The following is a 25,446-nucleotide window of genomic DNA, read 5'->3' on the forward strand; positions in this document are numbered from 1 at the left end:
ATGAGGAGGGAGAACCGGAGCAGCGTGTCTGAGTTCCTCCTCCTGGGGCTCCCCATCCGGCCAGAGCAACAGGGTGCGTTCTTTGCCCTGTTCCTGGGCGTGTACCTGACCACGGTGCTGGGTAATCTGCTCATCATTCTGCTCATCAGGCTGGACCCTCACCTCCACACCCCCATGTACTTCTTCCTCAGCCACTTGGCCCTCACTGATGTCTCCTTTTCATCTGTCACCGTCCCTAAGATGCTAATAAGCATGCAAACCCAGGACCAATCCATCCCCTATGCAGGGTGCATAGCACAGATGTATTTTTTCATATTTTTTACTGATCTGGACAGCTTCCTTATTACCTCTATGGCATATGACCGCTATGTTGCTGTGTGTCGCCCCCTTCACTACACCACCATCATGAGGCAGGAGCTGTGTGCCTCCCTAGTCGCCGGATCCTGGATCCTGTCTGGTGCCAGCTCCCTTTCTCACACTCTCCTCCTGACCCGATTATCCTTCTGTGCTGACAACACCATCCCCCATTTCTTCTGTGACCTTGGTGCTCTGCTCAAATTGTCCTGCTCAGACATCTTCCTCAATGAGTTGGTCATGTTCACAGTAGGCGTGGTGGTCATTACTCTGCCATTCACATGTATCCTGGTATCTTATGGGTACATCGGGGTCACCGTCCTAAGGGTCCCTTCAACCAAGGGAATCTGCAAAGCGTTGTCCACGTGTGGCTCCCATCTCTCTGTAGTGACTCTGTACTATGGGTCCATATTTGGGCAGTACCTCTTCCCAACACTGAGCGATTTCATTAACAAAGACATCATTGTGGCTCTGATGTACACGGTGGTCACACCCATGTTGAACCCCTTTATCTACAGCCTTAGGAACAAGGACATAAAAGGGGCCCTGGGGAAGCTCTGCAGTAGAGCAATATTTTTCTTACAGTGACACTCAACTTTTATTTAAATCAGAACCTCATTTTGATTCATCTCTTGTATTTGATTTTCCATTTGAATATAACTCAAAGCTTTAATGTCTCCAAACCCTAAGAAAAATGATGGCATGTTGTATTTGCTTGACAAATGTTCAATGACCAGAATTTCTTTCCCTTATTAGCAGTACTCTCCTGGTGTGGAGTAAAAGGAACCCTCTGCACTGTTGGTAGAAATGTAAGTTGGTTCCGTAACTATGGAAAACAGGATGGAGGTTTCCCAGAATTTCCATATGATTTAGCAATCCCACTCCTGGGCATATATCCAAACAAAACTGTAATTCAAAAAGATATGTGCACCCTTATTATGTTCATAGCAACACTATTTACAATAGCCAAGACATAGAAACAACCTAAATGTCCACCAACGTTTAGATGAAGGGATAAAGAAGATATGGTATATATATACAATGGAATATTACTCAGCCATAAAAAAGAATGAAATAACACCATTAACAGCAACATGGATGGACCTAGAGATTATCAATCATACTTACATGAAGTAACTCAGAAAGAGAAAGACAAATACACACGCTATCACTTATACATGGAATCTAAAATATAATGCAAATGAACTTATTTATGAAACAGAAACGGATTCATGGACATAGAGAACAGACTTGTGGTTGCCAAGGGGAAGAGAAATGGGGGAGGATGGACAGGAGGGTTAGCAGATGTAAACTATTATATGTAGAATGGATAAACAGCCATGTCTTATTGTATAGCACAGAGAACTATGTTCAGTACCCTATGATAAATGATATAGTAAAAAATATTTTTTAAATGTGTACCTATGTATAACTGAATTACTTTGCTGAACAACAGGGATTAACACGACATTGTAATCAACTATACTTCAATAAAAATTAAAAAAATACAAGCAGTGCTCTCCTTCAGAAACAACTTTTGATCAGAAAATGCTAAATTAATTTTATTACTTATTTCTACAACTTGGGGGCATTAATAATACAGAAGTTTACAGGTCATTTAGTTATCTTTTATTTGAGGAGAATTTGGAAACCGATATATTTTAGGCCCATAATCTCAGGCTTTCGCACCCTGAGAATCTAAAGAATTACCTATATTTTTACACTACACTCTTATGCAGAAAATGCAGGATTTTCTTTTTGTCTTTATAGGTCTATTAAATCATAGAATCCAAACTGTCACTTAAATAAAAGGAAATGCATAACTTTCTGCCTGTGGTATAAAATGTTACAAAAACAACTCTGATGATAAGGGAACCTGGAGGAGATCAAGACTGGCCAGGAATTTCCCCTTTGCCAGCACTGTGTGGTTGACATTGATTAACCCCCAAACACAGTCAGCAGTGAAAGTACAAGTAGTGCTGGCCTCCTTTGTATGTATAATGAAACACACTAGATTATTCCAGTGCATAATCTCTGAAAACGTCACTGATTTTTGTTAATATCACTGCAGAGTCAGCACTCTCTATCCTTCCTGGACTTCTTGCTTTCCCAAATAAAGAATGAAAGCAAGGCTTTTCAAACTTTAATATGCCTAAGAATTCCTTGAAAACTTGTTAAAACAGAGATTCCTGAATCTATCTCCGTGCATTCCAATTCCGTAGTTCTGGGACGAGATCCAAGAATTTGCATTTCTAACAAGCTCCCACATGATGTGGACACTGCAGATTTGTGAACAGTGACTTGAGGATCAGTGAAAAATTAAACGGTGGAAGTGGTAGGATGCAGGTTTATAACATCTTCCAAGAATTCTGAGAGAGTGGGTAGAGTGAAACAAGAGAACACTCGGATTATTTGGGGAATAGAGGAATCAGTGGTTCATGGTGATATTTTCTGATTAATTCTAGCTACAGTAAATTCCCTTTTTCAATTTCTAATAGAAGAGGATTGTTCCTGAGCTATCGGATTCTCTTCTCTCTTTCACACACACTACAGACATATCAGACACTGCTGACTGTATGTTCAATGAAAAAAACCCAAAGCTTTGGAAAAAAAATTGCATTCTATGTTCATTGGTGGCTTCTTGTTTTTATTAAGCTACGTGGAATTTCAGTGTGACTTGCAGCTTTGCTAATGTCACTCAAAAACATTTTAATATTTTGTTTTTTAATTTATTTTTCATTTGGAGGAAAATTGCTTTACAAGTTTGTGTTGGTTTCTGCTGTACAACAATGCTTATCAGCCATAATTATACATGTATCCCTTCCTTCCCCTCCCCCATTTTAATATTTTAAACTAACAGTTATTTCACATATGCTGCCAAAAACTGTACATCTGTTATACAGAATTAGTTGATTTCAGAGCATCTGTACCTCCACAAAGGGACCTTTGAGTTCTTTTCTAATATTTAATTATTTTTGGCCATGCTGGGTCTTTGTTGCTTTGCGTGGGCTTTCTCTAGTTGCAGCAATCAGGGGCTACTCTCTAGTTGTGGTGTGCAGGTTTCTCACTGCGGTGACTTCTCTTGTTGCAAAGTACAGGCTCTATATGCACATGGGCTTCGGCAGTTGTGGTTCAGGTGCTTAGTGGCTCAGGAGCTTGGTTGCTCCAGGGCAGGTGGAATCTTCCCAGACTAGAGATGAAACCAGTGTCCCCTGTATTGGCAGGCAGATTTTTATCCAGTGGACCACCAGGGAAGTCCCACTTGAGTTCTTGACAGGACACTATAAAGGTTTTGTTGTATGATGCTATTCATGTCTAAAAGCCCTCATGTACCTTGCCATGTTTCTTGACACAGTACAAAGGATAGAATTTGTCTTGAATCCAATATTATGGGCATTGAGGCTACTTTACCCACCTTTTCCTCTTCTCTTTGTGTGTATGTGTCTGCCCTATGTAAAATGCAATATGTTTATCCATTTTGTACATAAATATAAGACTAATTAGTATGCAACCAGCATCTGGAGTGACATTTAAGGCTAAGGTGAGGTCCCCAACTCTAGTCTGTTTGAGGTATGAAGATGGAAGTCAGAAATTTTGGAAGAAGCTTGATATTTGATATCAATACACTACATATGTAGTATATTTTGATAGCAACTTTCTTTTATCATTCATTTATTTCATTCTGTAAGCTCTGACTTAGGCAATCCCTTAGGTGAATGAAGACAATCTGGCTTTGTTGTCTCTCTTTCCATGGGGTTCAACCCAGACTTCCATTCTTCATGTATTTTCATGGATATTTTCAAAGTTCATGCTTCTCTTTTCAAAGGAGCAAGCCACAGGCACTGGGGAACTAAGACAATGGAGCTCATTAAAATAGATGCTTTGGAGATATGAAAGTAACCTTGATAAGACAACTGACACAAGACATTTCAAGTGTAGCATAATTGTTAATAAAGTTTCACAATGAATTATTGTGTTAATTCAATAAGATCAACTAAAACTTAAAAATTTTAAGTGGATTGCTGTATTGATGCTGTGTACATTCTATGTATTGATATGTATAGAAGCAGAAATGTAGATATTATAATACAATAAAACTAAATTATTATAGAAAAGGAAAGCTATAAAATACCATGTAAAATAAATCCCATTTATGCAAACATAAAATTTTATGAATAAGAACCATTTTAGAAGGATAAAAAATGAATAACAGAAGAGTGAAGTACTTTGTATCCTTTGTTTTCAGGTCTATGTTACTATATTTGGATTTCCATCATAAAGCAGATTTCATTTTAAAAGCAGCAAATCAAAAAGGAATTTCCACTTAGGAGAAAAATCCCTCTTCACTTCCCAAGCTGTGACTTAACTAGGAGAAGCAGTAAGCTGGAATAAATACTCAGAAAATATATGACAGCTTGAATTGCATTTGTTTCTAATTATTCTCTTGTCTTAGTAATTCTTTATATAAATTGTGAATTCTAGTTATTATTAATGATAGCTCTTGTGTATTAAACTGAGAAATTAACATCACTAGTAGAACTTAAGTCTCTAGTCTTATTTCCTGAGAAATTATTAGTTCTTTTTTTTTTCATTTATTTTTATTAGTTGGAGGCTAATTACTTTACAATATTGCAGTGGGTTTTGTCATACATTGACATGAATCAGCCATGGAGTTACATGTATTCCCCATCCCGATGCCCCCTCCCACCTCCCTCTCCACCCGATTCCTCTGGCTCTTCCCAATGCACCAGGCCTGAGCACTTGTCTCATGCATCCAACCTGGGCTGGTGATCTGTTTCACTATAGATAATATACATGTTTCGATGCTGTTCTTTTTTAAACAACTTTATTGAGGTATATGGGCTTCCCTTGTGGCTCAGCTGGTAAAGAATCTGCCTGCAATTTGGGAGACCTGGGTTCGATCCCTGGATTGGGAAGATCCCCTGGAGAAGGTAAAGGCTACCCACTCCAGTATTCTGGCCTGGAGAATTCCATGGGCTGTATAGTCCATGGGATCACAAAGAGTTGGACATGACTGAGTGACTTTCACTTTCACTATTGAGGTATATTTGACATATAAATATTGTATGTATTTAAAATGTACAGCTTGATATTTGGTATGTATATGTTGTGAAATTATCACCGTAGTCAAGTTAATTAATGTATTTATCACCTCCATATAATGACCATTTTATTTTTGTGTGTTTGGTGAGAAGACTTAATTCAAGAGCCACCTTCATAGTACATGACAAGCACACAATACAGTGTCATTCACTATAGTCATCTTGCTGAATATTCGATCTCAAAAAACTCATTCATCTTGCATAACTGGAACTTTGTACATTATGCTAGGTGAAATAAGTCAGACACAGAAAGACAAATACTGTATGATTTCACTTACTTGTGGCATCTAACACGGTCAAATCATAGAAGCAGAGAATAGAATGGTGGTTGCCAGGGCCCAGTGAAAGAATGGAAATATCTTCTTTGTTAAACACCTAATTTTTAAATGTCTTGATAAAGTTCCCTTAAATCAGTCTGAGAATAGCGGGGTCATTCAAATGATGGAGAGCAGGGGTTAATTCAGATACCAGGATTGGCCATCACTCTCATGGTAAAGAGATGGTTTTCCCACTGCCGAAGAGTTTACTCAAAGCCTCATTCATATCTTTATTCCTCAAGCTGTATATGAAAGGGTTCAGCATGGGAATAATCACCATGTAGAGAATGGCAGCCCTGCTCTCCCTCTCCGCAGAGTGAGTTGATGGAGGAAGTAAATACACACCCATAAGAGACCCATAGAAGAGCAGGACCACTGTGAGGTGAGAACCACATGTCGAGAAGGCCTTCCACCGCCCTCCAGGAGATGAGATGCCAAACACAGCCCAGGAAATGCGGACATAGGAGAGGACAATCAGCAGCAGGGGAGCAGTGAGGAACATCAGGCCCATGATGATGATCATCAGCTCGTTAATTCGGGTATCTGAGCAGGCAAGCTTCAGGAGAGCACTGGGATCGCAGTAGAAGTGGGGAATGGCCTTGTGGGCACAGAAGGCCACACGGGTCAGCAATAGTGTGTGTGTCAGGGCAGGACAGTTGGTTAGCACCCAGCAAATGCTCAACATTAATGCACAGAGTTGGGGACTCATAGCTGTGCTGTAATGAAGTGGCTGACAGATGGCCACATAGCGGTCATATGCCATCACTGCCAGAAGTAAGTTGTCAAGGCCACCAAACACAAGGAGAAAATACAGCTGTGCAAAGCACCCAGAATAGGAGATGGTCTGACTCTGAGTATGCATGTTGATCAGCAATTTGGGGATGGAGGCAGAAGTGAAGCAGGCATCTGTTATTGATAGGTTGGCCAGAAAGAAGTACATGGGAGTATGGAGGTGAGGGTCAGAGGTGATGGCCAGGATGATGAGTAGGTTTCCCATCACAGTGACCAGGTACATGCCCAGGAAGATGACAAACAGGAGAGTTTGCTCCTCTGGCTGCTCAGAGATCCCTAGAAGGAGGAAGTCTGAAAGGGTGGTTTGGTTCACTCTGCTTGGTTTTCCCATCCTTTGTAGTTTTGCTATCTGTGCAGATAAAACACTTTCACATGTCAATATTTACATATTAGATCAATTCACAGATAATATCTGTGTAGACCAAACTGTTCCAGGAAAAAAAGAAGAAGTGGACCTTGCCCATGAGAATCTCTGGATGTCATTATGGTGTGAGAAAATATACATGGGGCATTAGAGAACAGGCAAACCAATACCCATGCAAATATGAGCCGTGCCTTCATAGCTGTATATAATAGGGTCCTCAGGAAAGTGATCAGTTTGACCAGAGAAGTCCATGTTGGCAATTGGAGGAGATAAGAATTGAGCATATCCTTAAAGGCAAGATTGGAAAAATAACTTTTGCTCACCAAGTAAAAAGGAAATGCATGATATTCCTTGCTGCCCCTCCCCCAACACCCACCCCTTGACATACACCATAGACAAGACAGTCTATTTCTACTAGCCTCCTCAATCCCTAGAACTTGACTTCACCCATTTAGCTCCACTCCCTGTACTCTTACCTCACTGGGGGCATGGATATATGGGCTGAGGGCAGGGAGTGTCTATGATGTTCCATTCTCTGCATCCACAGTAAGACAACCAGCACAGGGCTGCCAACCCTTGACCCTCATCACTCTTTCTCTTTTTTTGCTGGCGTCTTCCCTGTGGCACATCTAGACATTTGAAAACTGATATTTCTCTCTTCCTAGTTTCTTGGACATGAACATGATCGGTACCTCTTTGTAGATGCTTGCTATGTTCCAGAGAATTTGATGGCATGGTTTTTGTTCTTTCAAGTCCGGTAGGTATCATTCTCCTTCACAATTCTGCAAATGGTACAATTGAGTCTTAGAAATATTTGATGTACTCAAGATCAAAAAGCTAATGAATGCGATTCAACAGCAGGTGTGTCTGACTTCAATGTCTATACCTTCCCTCTACACTTGTACTCTAACTCTCTGATGTTTCTTTTCATCAAAGGGAAGGTAGAAGGAATCAGTGTCTGGTTCTCTGGGCTTGAAAATGGCCACTCTGACCTTCAGTTCTCCTAGGATTTGGAGCAAGCTGGTATAAGATATCATTTCACATTCGCCCAGACCTTATTAGATTTTGCCACTGCATTAGTACTCCATTTGTTCTTGGTTTATAGAGAGGCTTCTAATCTTAGGCATTCAGATCGGCTACCCTAAAAACTTCTACCTGGTCCTTGGGCTGGGAAGGGAGGTGTTTGTATAAGTGTGTGTGTGTTTGTGCCCTACCCTTCCAGATTCTCTCACCTATCAGAGTGTGGACTGGTTTCAAGCATCTTCAGATTCTCCAATTCTCTCCTGTGGATGGGAGATTCACAATAAGGAACTCTCTGAGATCTTTCTGACCTTGTAAAGCTGGGGTCTATGGAGTCCTGGGGTCATCAGGAATACCTGGAGTGTATAATGAATTTTTCAGACCTGGGAAGACAGGAGTCTTTCTTGGGGTTTTAAAGATCCCTAGGACATCATCCCCAAAGTGCTCATTAGTGCCAACCTCAGTGTTCCCGTGCAGCCTGTTCTCCAGCCAGCTCTGCTGGGGCCCTGGGGGAATAGAGGGCATCTCTTTCCCAGGGGTTAAGCTCTCAGATGGGGGACTCAGGGGTAAGATTCTGAGGCCTTTAGCTGGGATGCTGTGCACTCCAGCCTGACCAGCAGTTCTCCTGGGAACTCTTGCCTCTGCCCTGGACCATTTAATGTCTGTCCCAGGTTCTAGGTTAAACTGGATTGAGGGAGACAGTAAGAGCTTAAAATATAATGGCCCTGCTGGTGATTTCTGTAAATGGACTGTAGCCTGCCAGGCTCCTCTGACCTTGGGATTATCCAGGCAAGAACACTGGAGTGGGTTGCCATGCCCTCCTCCAGGGGATCTTCCTGACCCAGGGATCGAACCCATATCTCTTATGTCTCCTGCATTGGCAGGCAGGTTCTTTACCACTAGTGCCACCTAGGTATTACCTCTCTAAACAGAGTAATGCTAAGAAGCAACTCCCCCAAGTCCTAAACTCTCAGTTACATAAGGCAGCCTATGTAGAACACACCAGCCATAATATCTGATATATAACCACAGCAAAAATGTAACATCTTCAGTATCGTCATTAATACTAGTAGTACTGGGACTTCCCTGGTGATTCAGTGGTTAAAACTTCACCTTCCAGTGCAGAAGGCATAGGTTTCTCCCTGGTTGGGGAGTTAAGATCCCACAAGCCTCGGGGTCAAAAAACCAAAGCATGAAACAGAAACAATATTGTAAAAAGTTCTATAAAGATTTTAAAAATTGTCCACATAAAATGTCTTTAAAAAAATACTGTATTACTTACTGCACACTTCCATTAAATGATCTCAAGTAATATAAGTTTATTAGAATAAAGAAACTATTGTTTTCCCTATTTTACAGATGAGAAAACTGAGGCCCAGTGAAGATAATGACTTGACCAACTAAATGGAGAGTATGGAATTCTAATCTATGTCTACATGACTCTAGTGTCCACATTTTTTTTTTTTTTTTTTTTTGAGACAGATAGTGCAGGGTGTAGTATTGGCAGACTGGAAAAGAGACAGGAGAAAATCAGAAGTTGGATGGAGACCTGGAGATGGAGAGTGTACACAGGGGAAGGAAAGAAGGAAGAAAGGATGGAGTGGCTTGAGTCCATGCTCTTAACCACCATACTTTGTCCCAGTATCATTGATGATTTTAATCATTAGCAATATCATTGGCTAGAGAAGGCAATGGCAACCCACTCCAGTACTCTCGCCTGGAAAATCCCATGGATGGAGGAGCCCGGCAGGCTGCAGTCCATGGGGTCGTGAAGAGTCAGACACTACTAAGTGACTTCACTTTCACTTTTCACTTTCATGCATTGGAGAAGGCATTGGCAACCCACTCCAGTACTCTTGCCTGGAGAATCCCAGGGACGGCGGAGCCTGGTGGGCTGTTGTCTATGGGGTCACACAGAGTCAGACACGACTGAAGCAACTCAGCAGCAGCAGCAGCAGCAATATCACTGGCACAGAATAATCTCATTTTCTATGTGAAAATCTCATTTTCTATGTGAAAATCTCATTTTCTCTGTGTGTGCTTTTGGTTGCTAGCAAGATTGACTATTTTTTTTCATCTGATTTTTAACCATGAGTAATTATTCTTCAAATTATCCTGTTAATATATTTGTCTTCTTCCTACTGGGGTGTTTGTGTTTTTAAAATGGATATTAAAGGCAATAAAACAAAATTAAAACATTTTATTTGTGGTGTTTTTTATGTCCTTTCTATTGAATGTTTATTGTTTTTTAAATTAATTAACTTATCTTAATTAGAGGCTAATTACTTTACAATACTGTGGTGGTTTTTGCCATATATTGACATGAATCAGCCACAGGTGTACATGTGTCCCCCATACCGAACTCTCCTCCCAGCCCCCTCCCCATCCCATACCTCTGGGTTGTCCCAGTTCACCGGCTTTGAGTGCCCTGTTTCATGCATCAAACTTTGACTGTTCATCTATTTTTATAGAAGATTTCAAAATTATTTTTTAGTCAAAATTGATAGATATTTAGCTTTGTATTTCTTCCCATTACTTTTATACTAAAATGTCCTTTCCATCATGTAGATCAAGGAAATTCCATTTAGTTCTTTCTTCTGGTTTTAAACACTACACTAAGTTTTTCATTTACTTGCAATTTATGTTGCTGTGGGGTGAGAAAAAAGGATCTATCTTTACTTTTAATTTTTCACACATAGCTAGTTTGATTGGGGCATGAGAAGGGGGTGACAGAGGATGAGATGGTTGTATGGCATCATCGATTCAATCAATGGACATGAGTTTGAGTAAACTCAGGGAGATAGTGAAGGACAGGGAAGCCTGGTAGGCTGCAGTTCATGGGGTCACAAAGAGTCAGCAGACATGGCTGAGTGACTAACAACAGCAACAGTTTTATCAGTACCACTTTTTAGTAACTCACACATTCTCCATTTGTTTGTTAGGTCTGAGCACCTATACCTAGCCTTTCCATATATATCTGGGCTACTCACAGCACAGCAGCAGGCTTCAGAAATGGGGCATTTTGAGAGCCAACCATCTAAGAAGTCATGATGGAAGCTACATGGTCTTCATAAAACCTAGCTTTGGAAATCCGAGAATCTCGCTTTCACTGTCTTCTATAGAGCAATCAATCACTAAGGCCAGCCCAGTGACTAAGGGAAAGAAGTTAAGCTCCATCCCTCCATAGGAAAAATAGGAAAGAATTTGGGACCCTCTTTCATTTAGTACAGCCTGCACTCTTGACTCAAATTATTTATATTCTTCCCAGATTCAGAATAGACTTGTTCCTTCTGTAAAGCCTCAGAATCCACATGGACTACGGACTTGTCTAACTCAATGAAACTATGAGCCATGCAGCGTAGGGCCACCCAAGATGGATGGCCACCCAAAACGGATGGTTATGGTGGAGAGTTCTGATAAAACATGGTCCACAAGAGAAGGAAATGGCAAGACACTTCAGTATTCTTGCCTTGAGAGTCACATGAACAGTAAGAAAAGGCAAAAAGATAGGACACTGAAAGATGAACTCCCCAGGTCAGTAGGTGCCCAATATGTTACTGGAGAACAGTGGAGAAATAACTCCAGAAAGAATGAAGAGATGGAGCCAAAGCAAAAACAGCACCCAGTTTTGGATATGACTGGTGATGGAAGTAAAGTCTTATGCTGTAATGAATAATACTGCATAGGAACCTAGAATGTTAGATCCATGAATCAAGGTAAATTGGAAGTGGTCAAGCAGGAGATGGCAAGAGTGAACATTGACATTTTAGCAAAGTTAACTAAATCGACTGGAAAAGGTGAATTTAACTCAGATGACCATTTTATCTACTACTGTGGGAAATAATCCCTTATAAGAAACAGAGTAGCCCTCATAGTCAACAAAAGAGTCCAAAATACAGTACTTGGGTGTAACCTCAAAAACGACAGAATGATCTCTGTTCGTTTCCAAGGCAAACCATTCAATATCACAGTAATCCACACCTATGACCCAATGAGTAATACTGAAGAAGCTGAAGTTGAACAGTTCTATGAAGACCTACAAGATCTTCTAGAACTAATACAAAAAAAGAGGTCCTTTACATCATAGAGGACTGGAATGCAAAAGTAGGAAGTCAAGAGATACCTGGAGTAACAGGCAAATTTGGCCTTGGAGTACAAAAGGAAGCAGGGCAAAGGCTAACAGAGTTTTGCCAAGAGAACACACTGGTCATAGCAAACACCCTCTTCCAACAACACAAGAGAAGACTCTACACATGGACATCACCAGATGGTCAATACTGAAATCAGATTGATTATATTCTTTGCAGCCAAAGGTGGAGAAGCTCTACACAGTCAGCCAAAACAAGACCAGGAGCTGACTGTGGCTCAGATCATGAACTCCTTATTGCCAAATTCAGACTTAAATTGAAGAAAGTAGGGAAAACCACTAGACCATTCAGGTATGACCTAAAATAAATCCCTTATGATTATACAGTGGAAGTGAGAAATAGATTCAAGGGATTAGATCTGATAGAGTGCCTAAAGAACTGTAGGCAGAGGTTCATGACATTGTACAGGAGGCAGTGGTCAAGACCATTCCCAAGAAAAAGAAATGCAAAAAGGCAAAATGGTTGTCTGAGGAGGACTTACAAATAGCTGAGAAAAGAAGAGAAGCTAAAAGCAAAGGAGAAGAGGAAAGATATACCCATCTGAGTGCAGAGTTCCAAAGAGTACCAAGGAGAGATAAGAAAGCCTTCATCAGGGATCAATGCAACGAAGTAGAGGAAAACAATAGAATGGGAAAGTCTAGAGATCTCTTCAAGAAAATTAGAGATACCAAGGGAACGTTTCATGCAAAGATGGGCACAATAAATGACAGAAATGATATGGACCTAACAGAAGCAGAAGATATTAAGAAGAGGTGGTGAGAATACATAGAAAAACTATACAAAAGAGATCTTCATGACCCAGATAATCGTGATGGTGTGATCACTCACCTAGAGCCAGACATCCTGGAATGCAAAGTTAAGTGAGCTTTAGGAAGCATTCCTATGAACAAAGCTAGTGGAGGTGATGGAATTCCAGTTGAGTGATTTCAAATCCTAAAAAATGATGCTGTGAAAGTGCTGGACTCAATATGCAGAAAATTTGGAAAACTCAGCAGTGGCCACAGGACTGGAAAAGGTCAGTTTTCATTCCAATCCCAAAGAAAGGCAATGCCAAAGAACGCTCAAACTACCAAAGAATTGCGCTCATCTCACAGGCTAGTAAAGTAATGCTCAAAATTCTCCAAGCCAGGCTTCAGCAATATGTGAACCATGAACTTCCAGATGTTCAAGCTGGATTTAGAAAAGGAAGAGGAACCAGAGATCAGATTGCCAACATCCATTGGATCATCAAAAAAGCAAGAGAGTTCCAGAAAAACATCTACTTCTGCTTTATTGACTATGCCAAAGACCCTGACTGCGGATCACAGCAAATTGTGGAAAATTCTTCAAGAGATGGTAATACCAGACTATCTCACCTGCCTTCTGAGAAATCTGTATGCAGATCAAGAAGCCACAGTTAGAACTGGTCATGGAACAACAGACTGGCTCCAAATTGGGAAAGGAGTTCATCAAGGCTATGTATTGTCACCCTGCTTATTTAACTTATATGCAGAGTACATCATGCGAAATGCCGGATGGATGAAACACAAGCTGGAATCAAGATTGCTGGGAGAAATATAGATAACCTTAGATACGCAGATGATACCACCCTTATGGCAGAAAGCAAAGAACTAAAGAGCCTCTTGATGAAAGTGAAAAAGGAGAGTAAAAAAGTTGGCTTAAAACAACATTCAGAAAATGAGGATCATAGCATCCGGACCCATCACTTCATGGCAAATAGATGGGGAAACAGTGGAAATAGTGTCAGACTTTATTTTCTTGGGCTCCAAAATCACTGCAGATGGTGACTGCAGCTATGAAAGTAAAAGATGCTTGCTCCTTGGAAGAAAAGCTATGACCAACCTAGACAGCATGTTAAAAAGCAGAGACATTACTTTGCCAACAAAGGTCCATCTAGTCAAAGCTATGGTTTTTCCAATAATCATGTATGATGTGAGAGTTGGACTATAAAGAAAGCTGAGCACCAAGGAATTGATGCTTTTGAACTGTGGTGTTGGAGAAGACTCTTGAGAGTTCCTTGGACTGCAAGGAGATCAAAGCAGTCAATCCTAAAGGAAATCAGTCTTGAATATTCACTGGAAGGACTGATACTGAAGCTGAAACTCTAATACTTTGGCCACCTGATGGGAAGAACTGACTCATTGGAAAAGACCCTGATGATGGGAAAGATTGAAGGCAGGAGGAGAAGTGGACAACAGAGGATGAGATAGTTGGATGGCATCACTGACTCAGTGGACATGAGTTTGAGCAAGCTTCAAGAGTTGGTGATGGACCTGGACTCCTGGCATCCTGCAGTCCATGGGGTCACAAAGAGTCAGATATGACTGAGCAACTGAACTGAACTGAAAAAGCCTCAGAATCTCATTCCATTGGAACATGTGATCAAGGTCCAAGATCTTGTCATCTAAATGAGGTCCAAGTGGAAAAATGTCTCCTTAGATGCACCCTTCTATGTAGTGTTCCTTTCAGTCTGAAGAACTTGGATTTTATGTCCTCTACACATATACCCAATACAAGGGTGGTGCAGACATGGGATAACTACAGTGGAAATCCTCTGGAAGTGGGAGAATAGGCAGGGAAGCAAGCAGGAAACTCAAAGCTGTGTTTCATTCATTCTCATTGCTGCTGATATTCATTAGGAAATTACCACAATTCATCTAATCTATTGTTGATAACTGTTGAGCTGATTTTCAGTTTGGTATTTTATAGATAGTGCTGGTATTAACATTTTTATCCAGACCTCTTGAGGAATGTGTATCCACATTTTGGTTGGGTATGTATTTAATAGTAGAATTTGGGAAGTCTAGGTTTTACATGTATTCAGCTTTAGTTTTTCAGAGGGATTGTTCTATGGTGTTGACAGTGATTATGAGATTCTGGTTGCTCCAATCTCACTAACTTTTGGTACAGTCTTTTTCTTTTTAGCTATTCTGATAGATGTGTAGTAGTAACACATTGTAGGTTAAATTTAAGCTGTCCTGATAACTAATGAGGTTGGAAACATCTTCATGTGTTTTTAAAAATATTTGACATTACATTCTGATATATTTTTATTGTCTTTTGGAGTTTATTCCTATTCCTTGATTTGAAAAGTGTCTTATATATACTAGTATACAATATTTTGTGAAATGTATGCATGACACATGTCTCCTTCTTGCCTGTGTGTTGACTTTTCACTCTTTTATTGGTGCTTTTTGAAAAATAGAAGTTCTTAATTTTAATATGGTTCCATTTATTTATTTACTTTCAGTTATTCTGTTTGTGTCCTGTTTAAGAGATAGCTGCATACTTCTTGATTATGAAGATATTGTGTTTTCATCTAAAATTTTGTTATTTTGTCTTTTATTTGTATATGAATCTAGTTGGATTTTTTATGCAACATGAGGTTGGAATCAAATTAATTGATTTTTCATTTGAATGTCCAATTAACTGTGACAATTTTGTGAAAAGCATATAAATTTGAAGTGCTAACTACAACGAATTTTGCACTGGAACTGTCTGGAAGCACTGTGTTTATAGAAGGAGCTGTTGATTTTGAGTTTCACTGTAGGATTATCTGGCTGGGAAAACTTTCGGAGGAAGGCCAATGCCAGTATCCTTAGTTCTTTCCTGTTCAGCTACTTGAATGTCAAAGAAATTCTTACACTATTCTGTATTCATGATACAGGTCTGCAGGTTTCAGGATTTATCATTTAGTGTTATATATAGTCATGTAAGTGCTTCCCACGTGGTGCTAGTGGTTAAGAACCCGCCTGCCAATGCAGGATAGGTGGGTTCCCTCCCTGGATCAAGAAGATCCCCTGGGGAAGGAAATGGCAACCCACTCCAGTATCCTTGCCTGGGGAAATGCTATGGACTGAGGAGCCTGGCGGGTTATGTCCATAGGGTCACAAAGAGTCGGACACGACTGAAGAATTTAGTGCGCACATGCACGCGCGCACACACACACACACACACACACACACACACACACACACACAGAGTCATGCAAAAGGCTTCCTAGGTGGTGCTAGTGGTAACCCGTCTGGGCTCAGACAGTAAAGAATCCGCCTGCAGTGTGGGAGACCTGGGTTTGATCTCTGGGTTGGGAAGATTCCCCTGGAGGTGGGCATGGCAACGCACTCCAGTATTTTTGCCTGAAAATCCCTATGGACAGAAGAGCCTAGTGGGCTTCAGTCCATGGGGTCACAAAGAGTAGGACGTGACTGAGTGACTAAGCATAGCACAGCGAATGCAGAAGACACAAGAGAGATGGGTTTATCCCTGAGTGGGGAAGATCCCCTGGAGGAGGGCATGGCAACTCACTCCAGATTCTTGCCTGGAGAATCCCCTTGGATGGAGGAGCCTTAAGGGCTACAATCCGTAGGGTCGCACAGAGTTGGACATGACTGAACTTAGCACACATGCACATAGTCATGTAATTCCCGTTTTTGTATATGATTCATTAATCTGAATTTTATGTGGCAACCCCTAGTCACAACTTCTCCAGAAAGTAAAACTACCAACTTCTGCTGGGATAAAAGAAGACAGTATTCCAGTAGTGAGGAGTGAAAACTAGAATCTAGAGATTCAATTTCTGAAATAGCTATCACCTCTGGGTTTATTTCCTATACCCAGAGCTCCCAGTTTCTGGGGTTTTTTTGTGGATTCTTCAGTATTGACAAAATTGATTGTTTTATTTCATCTACTGCCAGCTTAGTATCTAGCTTTTTCATGTCTTTTAACCCACTCACCACTGTCAAAGATAAATTACACATGTGGAGTTAAAGAAGCAAGGAAGACTTTATTCAAGAACTGCAATTGGAGAGACAGACTGAAGTCAATTCTGCTGAAACAAAGGCAGGGGGATTTATAAGAGCTGGGATTAGCTAGTGGAAAAGTATTGGAGGATGTTATAAAGAAGGTAGGTCAGAGATATAGACCATCTTTTAATATGCTTGCTAATTGGCATCTATTGAAGTTAGGTTCCTACCCATTCACAGAGACTGGGAGACTGGGGTGTTATCTTTATTGATAATTACATTTCAAAGGGATAGCTCCCAGGGCCTTGAGAAAGACATTCTTAAGGTATAAGAACTAGTATAACAGACAAGAACCTGGGAGACTTACAGCCCAAAAGGGCAAAGAAAGAATTTTAAAACACAATTTTTCTAAAATAGATGTTCTAAAAAATGGGAGGTCAGCAGTCTATAGTCAGGAAAAAACTAACATTTAGTCAAGTTGAGGAAAGAAAGAGCGTTTTGATAACCACTCACTCATCACTCTGCTTTCCAACTTTTGAAATTTTACTATTGTTTGCTTTCCACTCTTCTCTGCCCTCATGGGTTTTATGTCTTTTTTAAAAAGTCACTTTACTTTTAGTAGGTTTGGGGGGATGGTAAAATTGAATGCATGGCTATAACATAACATCTTGAACCAGAAGTTCAAGAATTCTTTAAGCATGTCGTACGCCACTAAACTGCACATGTGAATACAGGCAGTTTCTGGATTTCTTTTTTTTTTTTTTTTTTTGTAATCTTATTTTTATTTTTTTTTTTTATTAGTTGGAGGCTAATTACTTCACAACATTTCAGTGGGTTTTGTCATAACATTGATATGAATCAGCCATAGATTTACACGTATTCCCATCCCGATCCCCCCTCCCACCTCCCTCTCCACCAGATTCCTCTGGGTCTTCCCAGTGCACCAGGCCAGCACTTGTCTCATGCATCCCACCTGGGCTGGTGATCTGTTTCACCATAGATAGTATACATGCTGTTCTTTTGAAATATCCCACCCTCACATTCTTCCACAGAGTTCAAAAGTCTGTTTTGTATTTCTGTGTCTCTTTTCTGTTTTGCATATAGGGTTATCGTTACCATCTTTCTAAATTCCATATATATGTGTTAGTATGCTTAATGTTCTTTATCTTTCTGGCTTACTTCACTCTGTATAATGGGCTCCAGTTTCATCCATCTCATTAGGACTGATTCAAATGAATTATTTTTAACGGCTGAGTAATTATTCCATGGTGTGTATGTACCACAGCTTCCTTATCCATTCATCTGCTGATGGGCATCTAGGTTGCTTCCATGTCCTGGCTATTATAAACAGTGCTGCGATGAACATTGGGGTGCACGTGTCTCTTTCAGATCTGGTTTCCTCAGTGTGTATGCCCAGAAGTGGGATTTCTGGGTCATATGGCAGTTCTATTTCCAGTTTTTTAAGAAATCTCCACACTGTTTTCCATAGTGGCTGTACTAGTTTGCATTCCTACCAACAGTGTAAGAGGGTTCCCTTTTCTCCACACCCTCTCCAGCATTTATTGCTTGTAGACTTTTGGATAGCAGCCATCCTGACTGGCATGTAATGGTACCTCATTGTGGTTTTGATTTGCATTTCTCTGATAATGAGTGATGTTGAGCATCTTTTCATGTGTTTCTTAGCCATCTGTATGTCTTCTTTGGAGAAATGTCTGTTTAGTTCTTTGGCCCATTTTTTGATTGGGTCATTTATTTTTCTGGAATTGAGCTGCAGGAGTTGCTTGTATATTTTTGAGATTAATCCTTTGTCTGTTTCTTCATTTTCTAAAGGAGGAGCTTAGGGACAGTAATCTTGTTGCAAGGGGGCAGCTAGGAGACTTCTTTACATAGAAAGTGGCATTTTTGTCATAGACTGCAAATTAATACAAATAACACCAATCCTTAATGCTACCATTTAAGAAAAGAAATAAGTAAAGCTTCCAAGTTGTTTTAATGAAGCCAACACTGTACTAATTTGGTCTATTATATGAGATATAGAGGAGAAAGTGGGCAATTATGACTGTTCTAACAAGGCTCTGGGGAACTCTTTCCCATGACTCCCTGTCTACATATGGCCAATGTAGAGCCCTGTTCAGCCTCTTCCTGGTATTAGTCTCTCCATTTCTGAGTCCCTTGTTCAGGTTTCAAAATATAAATATAAAATATTTCAAAATTCCTGAAGACCTGAGTGGGGTCAGTGTACCATGTGTCCCAGATAGTCTTAAATGCTTCTCATTCTGGGCTTCTCTGTTCCAGTTGACCAAGGTAACTGTGATTGCTCTGACTTCCCCTTCACACCTAGCCATGGATTGACTTTGCAATCTTTTGTTTATTTCCTGGGATCCTTACTGGGAATTCTGGTATTTCTTTCTCTCCCTTCCTCACCCTAAACTTGTTTTTAACATCAGTTTAGCAATCTGACTTATGTTTCTGGATATTTGCCAATTGTATTATTCTTGATCCTAAATCCTGATTCCACATAATCCCATCATGAAGGTTGTCAGGAAGAATCTGAGCTCTTCCTCCTTCCTTCCAAATTAAGGATAACCATAGTACCTTCTTCCTGGCAACTGGTATAGCAGTAAGAAGAGAAATGAAACAAACAGCTGCGAAATAGTAAGCCCTGCCTTTAGAAAAATCCTCTCCAAGTCAAGGCCAAGCCATTTCTTACCTGTTGGCGACATAGTAGGTGAAGAAGCAGCAGAACTAAGTAAAGGGAACTTATCACCCTGGGGTGATAAAGACAGAAGCTGGCCCAAGGATCTGGAGCTGCTCATTTTTGTCTCTAAGATCTATAGAATTTTTTGAGGTTATAGTCAGGATGAAGGATGAGAAACTCTTTTAGGGAAAGAAGAACCAAAGGATAGGACATTAGAATCAAAGGATAAGGCCCTGGATAGGGGAAAAAAAGACAAAAGGTACAAATCAGGGTTTACAATGGAGAGTTTCAGACCCTTTGTTGAGGATTTTGGAAATTTTCTGATGTTAAATGGTCAGTGCTATTGATGAAGAGAGCACTTAGGGAATAACCTGATTCAGGCATTACACGCTGACAGATATAGTGAAACAAATGCAACTCCGTCCTAAGATAACTTACAGTCCCCTTGAGAAGCTTTGTGGGGATAAGTAGACGTTCTCACTAAAGGCAAGGTCTGCAGTCAGGAAAGCATAAAATTGTCTAGTCACTCAATCTGTATCACTCTCCTCTCAATGAGATACACAATCATTTGGGTCTTAAGAGTCTGTCACTTTCCAGAACATGGTTATTAGAATATGCCCAGTCAGGGGAGTCCAATCTTTATGAGGCATCGTATTCTCCATGGAAAGATGGAGTAGGAGAAAAATAACTTAGTGGTTTTATGACCTCTTGAGAAAAGTTATATAGTTCTGAGATACATTCCTAAATTAGTACAGGGTTCAGGAATAAATAAATATGCAATAGAAATCAGATATTCTTCATGTTCATGAAGTATTAACTTCAAAATATGAATAATGTTTCAGTAAATCTTCTTATCCATCTATATGTAAGTTTTTCTTTAGGTGTGGAGTTTGAATAGAAGTTAGGAATAGGAACATATTTAGATCCTCAAGATACTGATAACAAAAAAAATAATAAAAAAGATAACTAACTTAATAGACAGGGCACTAGTCAGAGAGGCTGAATATCCTGGTTGTCATACCATATCTTCCTCTAAAGCACAGATGTAAATTATTTCAATAACTTTATTTTTGAACTTTAGCTTATTCATCTGTGAATCAAACGGAGGAGTTAAGCAAAATTATTTATTCTTAGTCTCTGAAAAAGTGAAAGTGTTAATAACTCAGTTGTGTCCAACTTTTTGTGACCCACGGATTGTAGCCCGCCAGGCTCCTCTGTCCGTGGAATTCTTCAGGCAAGAATGCTGGAGTGGATTGTCCTTTCTTTCTCCAGGGGACCTTCTGGAGCCTGGCATGGAACCCAGGGTCTCCTGCATTGCAGGGAGATTCTTACCATCTGAGCCATGAGGGAAGCCCTTCTTAGTCCCTACTGAGCATTAAAATACTTGAGGAGAAGTTATCTTTTGTTTTTAAATAATACCCAGTATTTAAACTGGGTAACCAGACTATATCCTAAAAAATTTAACTCAGTAAATCTGGGTAAGTCTGAGGAGTCTGTATTTTTAAAAAGCGTCTCATTTGGTTATGATTGTGACCAATGTTTGGGGATCTCTAGGCCATATGATCTTGTATATGTGTGTGTGCTCAGTCACTCACTCATGTCCAACTCTTTGTGACCCCACAGACTGCAGCTCGACAGGCTCCTCTGTCTATGGGACTTTCCTGACAAGAATACTGGATTGGGGACCATTTCCTCCTCCAGGGATTGACTCTGCATCTCCTTCGACTCCTGTATTGGCAGGTGGATTCTTTACCACTGAGTCACCCAGGAATGCCATATGATTCTGTTGGTTCTATCTAGTTCTTAAATTTCATTGTACTTCTATGAAAAATAAGTATATAAGATAGGAAAACCACAAGTGAGGTTAAAGATTCTAAAATAGAAATACTGAGAGATAAAATATAAAGGTGATAAAATATAAAGAGATAAAATAAAATAGAAAATGTAAATAGAAAACCACTTTCTATCTATATTGATTTATTATTCAGTCTCTGGCATCTAATGCTATGGGTTTGAATTCTAGCTCCAATATTTACAAATTGTTGGTGCAAATGATTCAAGTATCCTTAGCCTCAGTTTTCTTCAACACACAGTCTTAAGTGTAACAATCTCTCCTTCCTTGTTTTGTTTAAGGGCTAAAGCAGACAATATGTATGAAGTGCTTAGTTGAGCACCTGACATGTAACAAGCGGACACAAATGTTAGCTGCAGCATGACCCTATGCCAAAGATAAAAACTGAAAGGCAGGGAAAAAATGCACTCCACAGTTTCTATTTCAGAAGAAAAGATAAGAAAATAATGCCTTTCACTCTAAAATGAGATATTGTGAGGGTTTTAAAAACAATTTTTTTATGGAATTCAGGAGCTATCAACAGAGTATAAGATTTAACTCACCTCCACCTACTCGTGGATCCACGCTACTAAAAGTGATGACACTGATACAGGGCTAGAGAAGTAGACCAAAACTTTGTAAGACTGAAGTTGAACATGCCCAGAGACTCCCTAAAAGAATCATGTCTGTATAAAAGATTGACCAGAGGGAAGAGAGAAGAAAGAGAAAAACTATGATATTCATAAGGAGGAAGGAAGGAAGTATGGTCAGATTGGAGGTGAAGTCCGGATTAGGGATGAAAATGAAATAAAAGGGAGATTTGGGAGTTGGAAAATTTGAGAGACAGCACAGGCAGAGTTCTAGAAGAAATCTAGCATTCTAACTCTCCTTCCTACCTTCCAGGTGCAGCAAAGTCATGGAAAACCAAACCAGCATTTCTGAATTTTTCCTGCGAGGAATATCTGGCTCACCAGAGCAACAGCAGTTATTCTTTGGAATTTTCCTGTGTATGTATCTTGTCACCTTGACGGGGAATGTGCTCATCATCCTGGCCATCGTCTCTGACCCACACCTCCACACCCCCATGTACTTCTTTTTGGCCAATCTGTCTTTTGTTGACATGGGTTTAACATCCTCCACAGTAACCAAGATGCTGGTAAATGTACAGACACAACTTCGTACCATCTCCTATGTTGGCTGCCTCACACAGATGTACTTCTTTCTGATGTTCGGTGATCTAGACAGCTTCTTCCTGGCCGTGATGGCATATGATCGCTATGTGGCCATTTGCCGCCCTCTCCACTACTGCACGGTTATGAGTCTGCGAGCCTGTGTCCTGCTGCTTGCACTGTGTTGGAGCCTCACCCACATTGTTGCCTTGACTCATACCCTCCTCATGGCTCGGCTATCCTTCTGTGTTGTTGGGGAAATAGCTCACTTTTTCTGTGACATAACTCCTGTCCTGAAGCTGTCCTGTTCTGACACCCACATCAATGAGTTGATGGTTTTTGCCTTAGGAGGCACCGTGCTCATGGTCCCCTTCATATGCATTGTCATCTCCTACATTCACATTGTATCTGCCGTCCTGAGGGTCCGAACGCCTGGTGGGGGTGGCAAGGCCTTTTCCACCTGCAGTTCCCATCTCTGTGTGGTCTGTGTCTTCTATGGGACCCTCTTCAGCGCCTATCTGTGTCCTCCATCCGTTGCCTCTGAAGACAAAGACATTGCAGCCGCTGCAGTGTACACTGTAGTGACCCCCATGCTGAACCCCTTCATCTACAGCCTACGAAACAAGGACATGAACGTGGCCCTCAAGAGGCTCCTCGGTCATAGGAGAATTATTGCTTCTTAGCGCGAGTGATAGTAACTTTCAGTGAAAAGACATAGACGAGTCAAACTTGGCTTCAGTTTTGATCGGCCACACAATAGTCATAAAAGTTACCTAACTTCGCTGAACCTTAGACTTCTCATTGATAAAATGGAAATATAATATCTATTTAATAACGTGACTTGGAGAATTAACTAAGATAAACTACAAAATGTGTGTAGTATACTGGCTCATAATAGGATGTTTTTAATAAATGATGGCTATCATTATTAGCATCATCCTCAATCTTCATCCCTCTTTCACTGAAAAGGTATAAAAATCTTTTGTTTGAGATCCACTCTTTAAACAAATATACACCAGACACCTACTATGTGGGGGGAGGTTTAATAATTTCTGGGAATAGAACCCTGAACAAGACATTGACCTTGCTTTCGTGACACTTTCATTCCAGGTTGTTAATTTGTCAATCACAAAAATTGGGGGTCATCTCTCTGTTTACAGCACTAAGTGGAGGTTTGGACAAAAGAAATAAAGAATAGAAGTCCATTCTAGGAGATGCAAAATAGGTAAAGACTCCCCTGACAGAACACTGATATTTCAGTGTTTAGGTTTCCATGATGGTTACTTTATATTCCACGGTTTACCAAAATTTCAACCAGGAAAGATGATTGAGTTCCATGGGCTGCCTCTTCATCCTACTTACAGGCCAAAATGTTCAATGCCAAGCATCTTTTGTGTGACCTGAAGGAGTGAACACTGCAAACTTTTCCTTATTTACCTTCAGGTTTGTCTTCAGATCTAAAAGGGGCACCACCACAGCTTAAACAATTGCAGAAATAGAAAAAAAAAAAAACCAACCTTTTTATGGGCACCTAAGTTTTCTTCTACCTTTGAGAATCTTAAACACATTAAAAATATTATTGTTAAAAATAACGACCATAAAATTTTGACTCCTCACACCCTCCTGGTGTGACCAGGAGTCCACTGGCTACCTAAAACCCCTCCCCAAAGCAGTTTGTTTCTCAGAATCAGTCTGTCTTAAAATGTCTCATAATACCTATATGTTTAAATTAATTTTAATTACTGAGCATCCTTCATGGAATCAAATTCTCCCAGCCTTCAGCAGTGGAAGGCACAAATATGAATCATTTCAAGCAGCACGCCTCATCTTAATACTTGACGATTCCATTTGTTTGCTGATTGGAGGTGGGGCTTCTATTCTCTTGAGATCTCCTTTCCGGATAGTCTCTCTAGGAGTCCTTGACTCGGTGAGAGGGGCTTTCTTTTTTTCCCTTTTTTGTAATGAGGCATGGTTGCTCTATAACGTTGTGTTACTTTCTGCTACGTAATCAAGTGTATCAGCTATATGTATACATATATCCCTTCCCTCTTGGACCTTCCTCCCACCCCTCTAGTTCATTGCTGAGCTCCCTGTGCTACACAGCCTGTCCTCACAAGCTACCTATTTTACACATGATAGTGTATATGTGTCAATCCTAATCTCCCAATTCATTGATTGCAGCACTATTTACAATAGTCAGGACACAGAAACAACCTTAATGTTCAATGACAGGTTTATGGGTAAGGAAGATGTAGTACATATACACAATGGAATACTACTCAGCCATAAAATGTAACAAAATTGGTTCATTTGTAGAGATGTGGACCGACACAGAGTCTGTCATGTCATATGAAATGAATAAGTCAGAAAGAGAAAAACAAATTCAAATATTAATGCATATATGTGGAATCTAGAAAAATGGTATAGATGAACCTATTTTCAGGTCAGGAATAGAGATGCAGACACAGAGGATGGCTATGAGGAGGACCATCTCAAATAATCAGAGCTGGAGCTATTGAAGCCCAGAGTCCTTCTGTCCCATCTTCTTGTCGATGACTCTCCTTTCATTCTCTTGACATCTGTTATTTTGCAGTCTATGGGGAACTGATAGTCTAGTCTCACTGAACTATTAACCTCTAGCATTCTTTCTCTCCTTCGAATTGGCAAGAAAATATCTTCTGCCCTTCCTGATTGGCTCTTTCAGGAAAGGCATCTCTGGCAGGGTTCTAAAGCTCATGTTTTCAGGGGAAATGCTTTCAATTTTTCACCATTGAGGGTGATGCTTGCTGTGGGTTTGTCATATATAGCTTTTATTATGTTGAGGTATGTTCCTTCTATTCCTGCTTTCTGGAGAGTTTTAATCATAAATGAGTGTTGAATTCTGTCAA

At 40.2% G+C, this 25,446-nt stretch overlaps 2 protein-coding genes across 2 annotated transcripts in view; one reads left to right on the forward strand and one right to left on the reverse strand.

The window, feature by feature from the left end:
* LOC122442681 (olfactory receptor 1N1-like) lies at positions 1-23,241 on the forward strand. Its single transcript, XM_043470519.1, has 2 exons — positions 1-505; positions 22,304-23,241. Exons 1-2 carry the CDS (start codon positions 1-3, stop codon positions 23,239-23,241), a joined length of 1,443 nt encoding a protein of 480 aa, XP_043326454.1.
* LOC122442680 (olfactory receptor 1N2-like) overlaps positions 5,964-25,446 on the reverse strand; it is a 26,604-nt gene continuing 7,121 nt past the window's right edge. Inside the window, 1 exon segment of the mRNA XM_043470518.1 lies at positions 5,964-6,918. Within this exon segment, the coding sequence (XP_043326453.1) occupies positions 5,964-6,918 (955 nt within the window).

The sequence above is a fragment of the Cervus canadensis genome, chromosome 5 (assembly GCF_019320065.1).
Source record: "Cervus canadensis isolate Bull #8, Minnesota chromosome 5, ASM1932006v1, whole genome shotgun sequence".
Lineage (NCBI taxonomy): Eukaryota > Metazoa > Chordata > Mammalia > Artiodactyla > Cervidae > Cervus > Cervus canadensis.

Coding starts and splice junctions, on each gene's coding strand:
- LOC122442681 (XM_043470519.1), top strand. CDS start 1: ATGAGGAGGGAGAACCGGAGCAGCGTGTCTGAGTTCCTCCTCCTGGGG. Junction 506..22,303: donor CCTGACCCGATTATCCTTCT/GTGCTGACAACA, acceptor GGTGCAGCAAAG/TCATGGAAAACCAAACCAGC.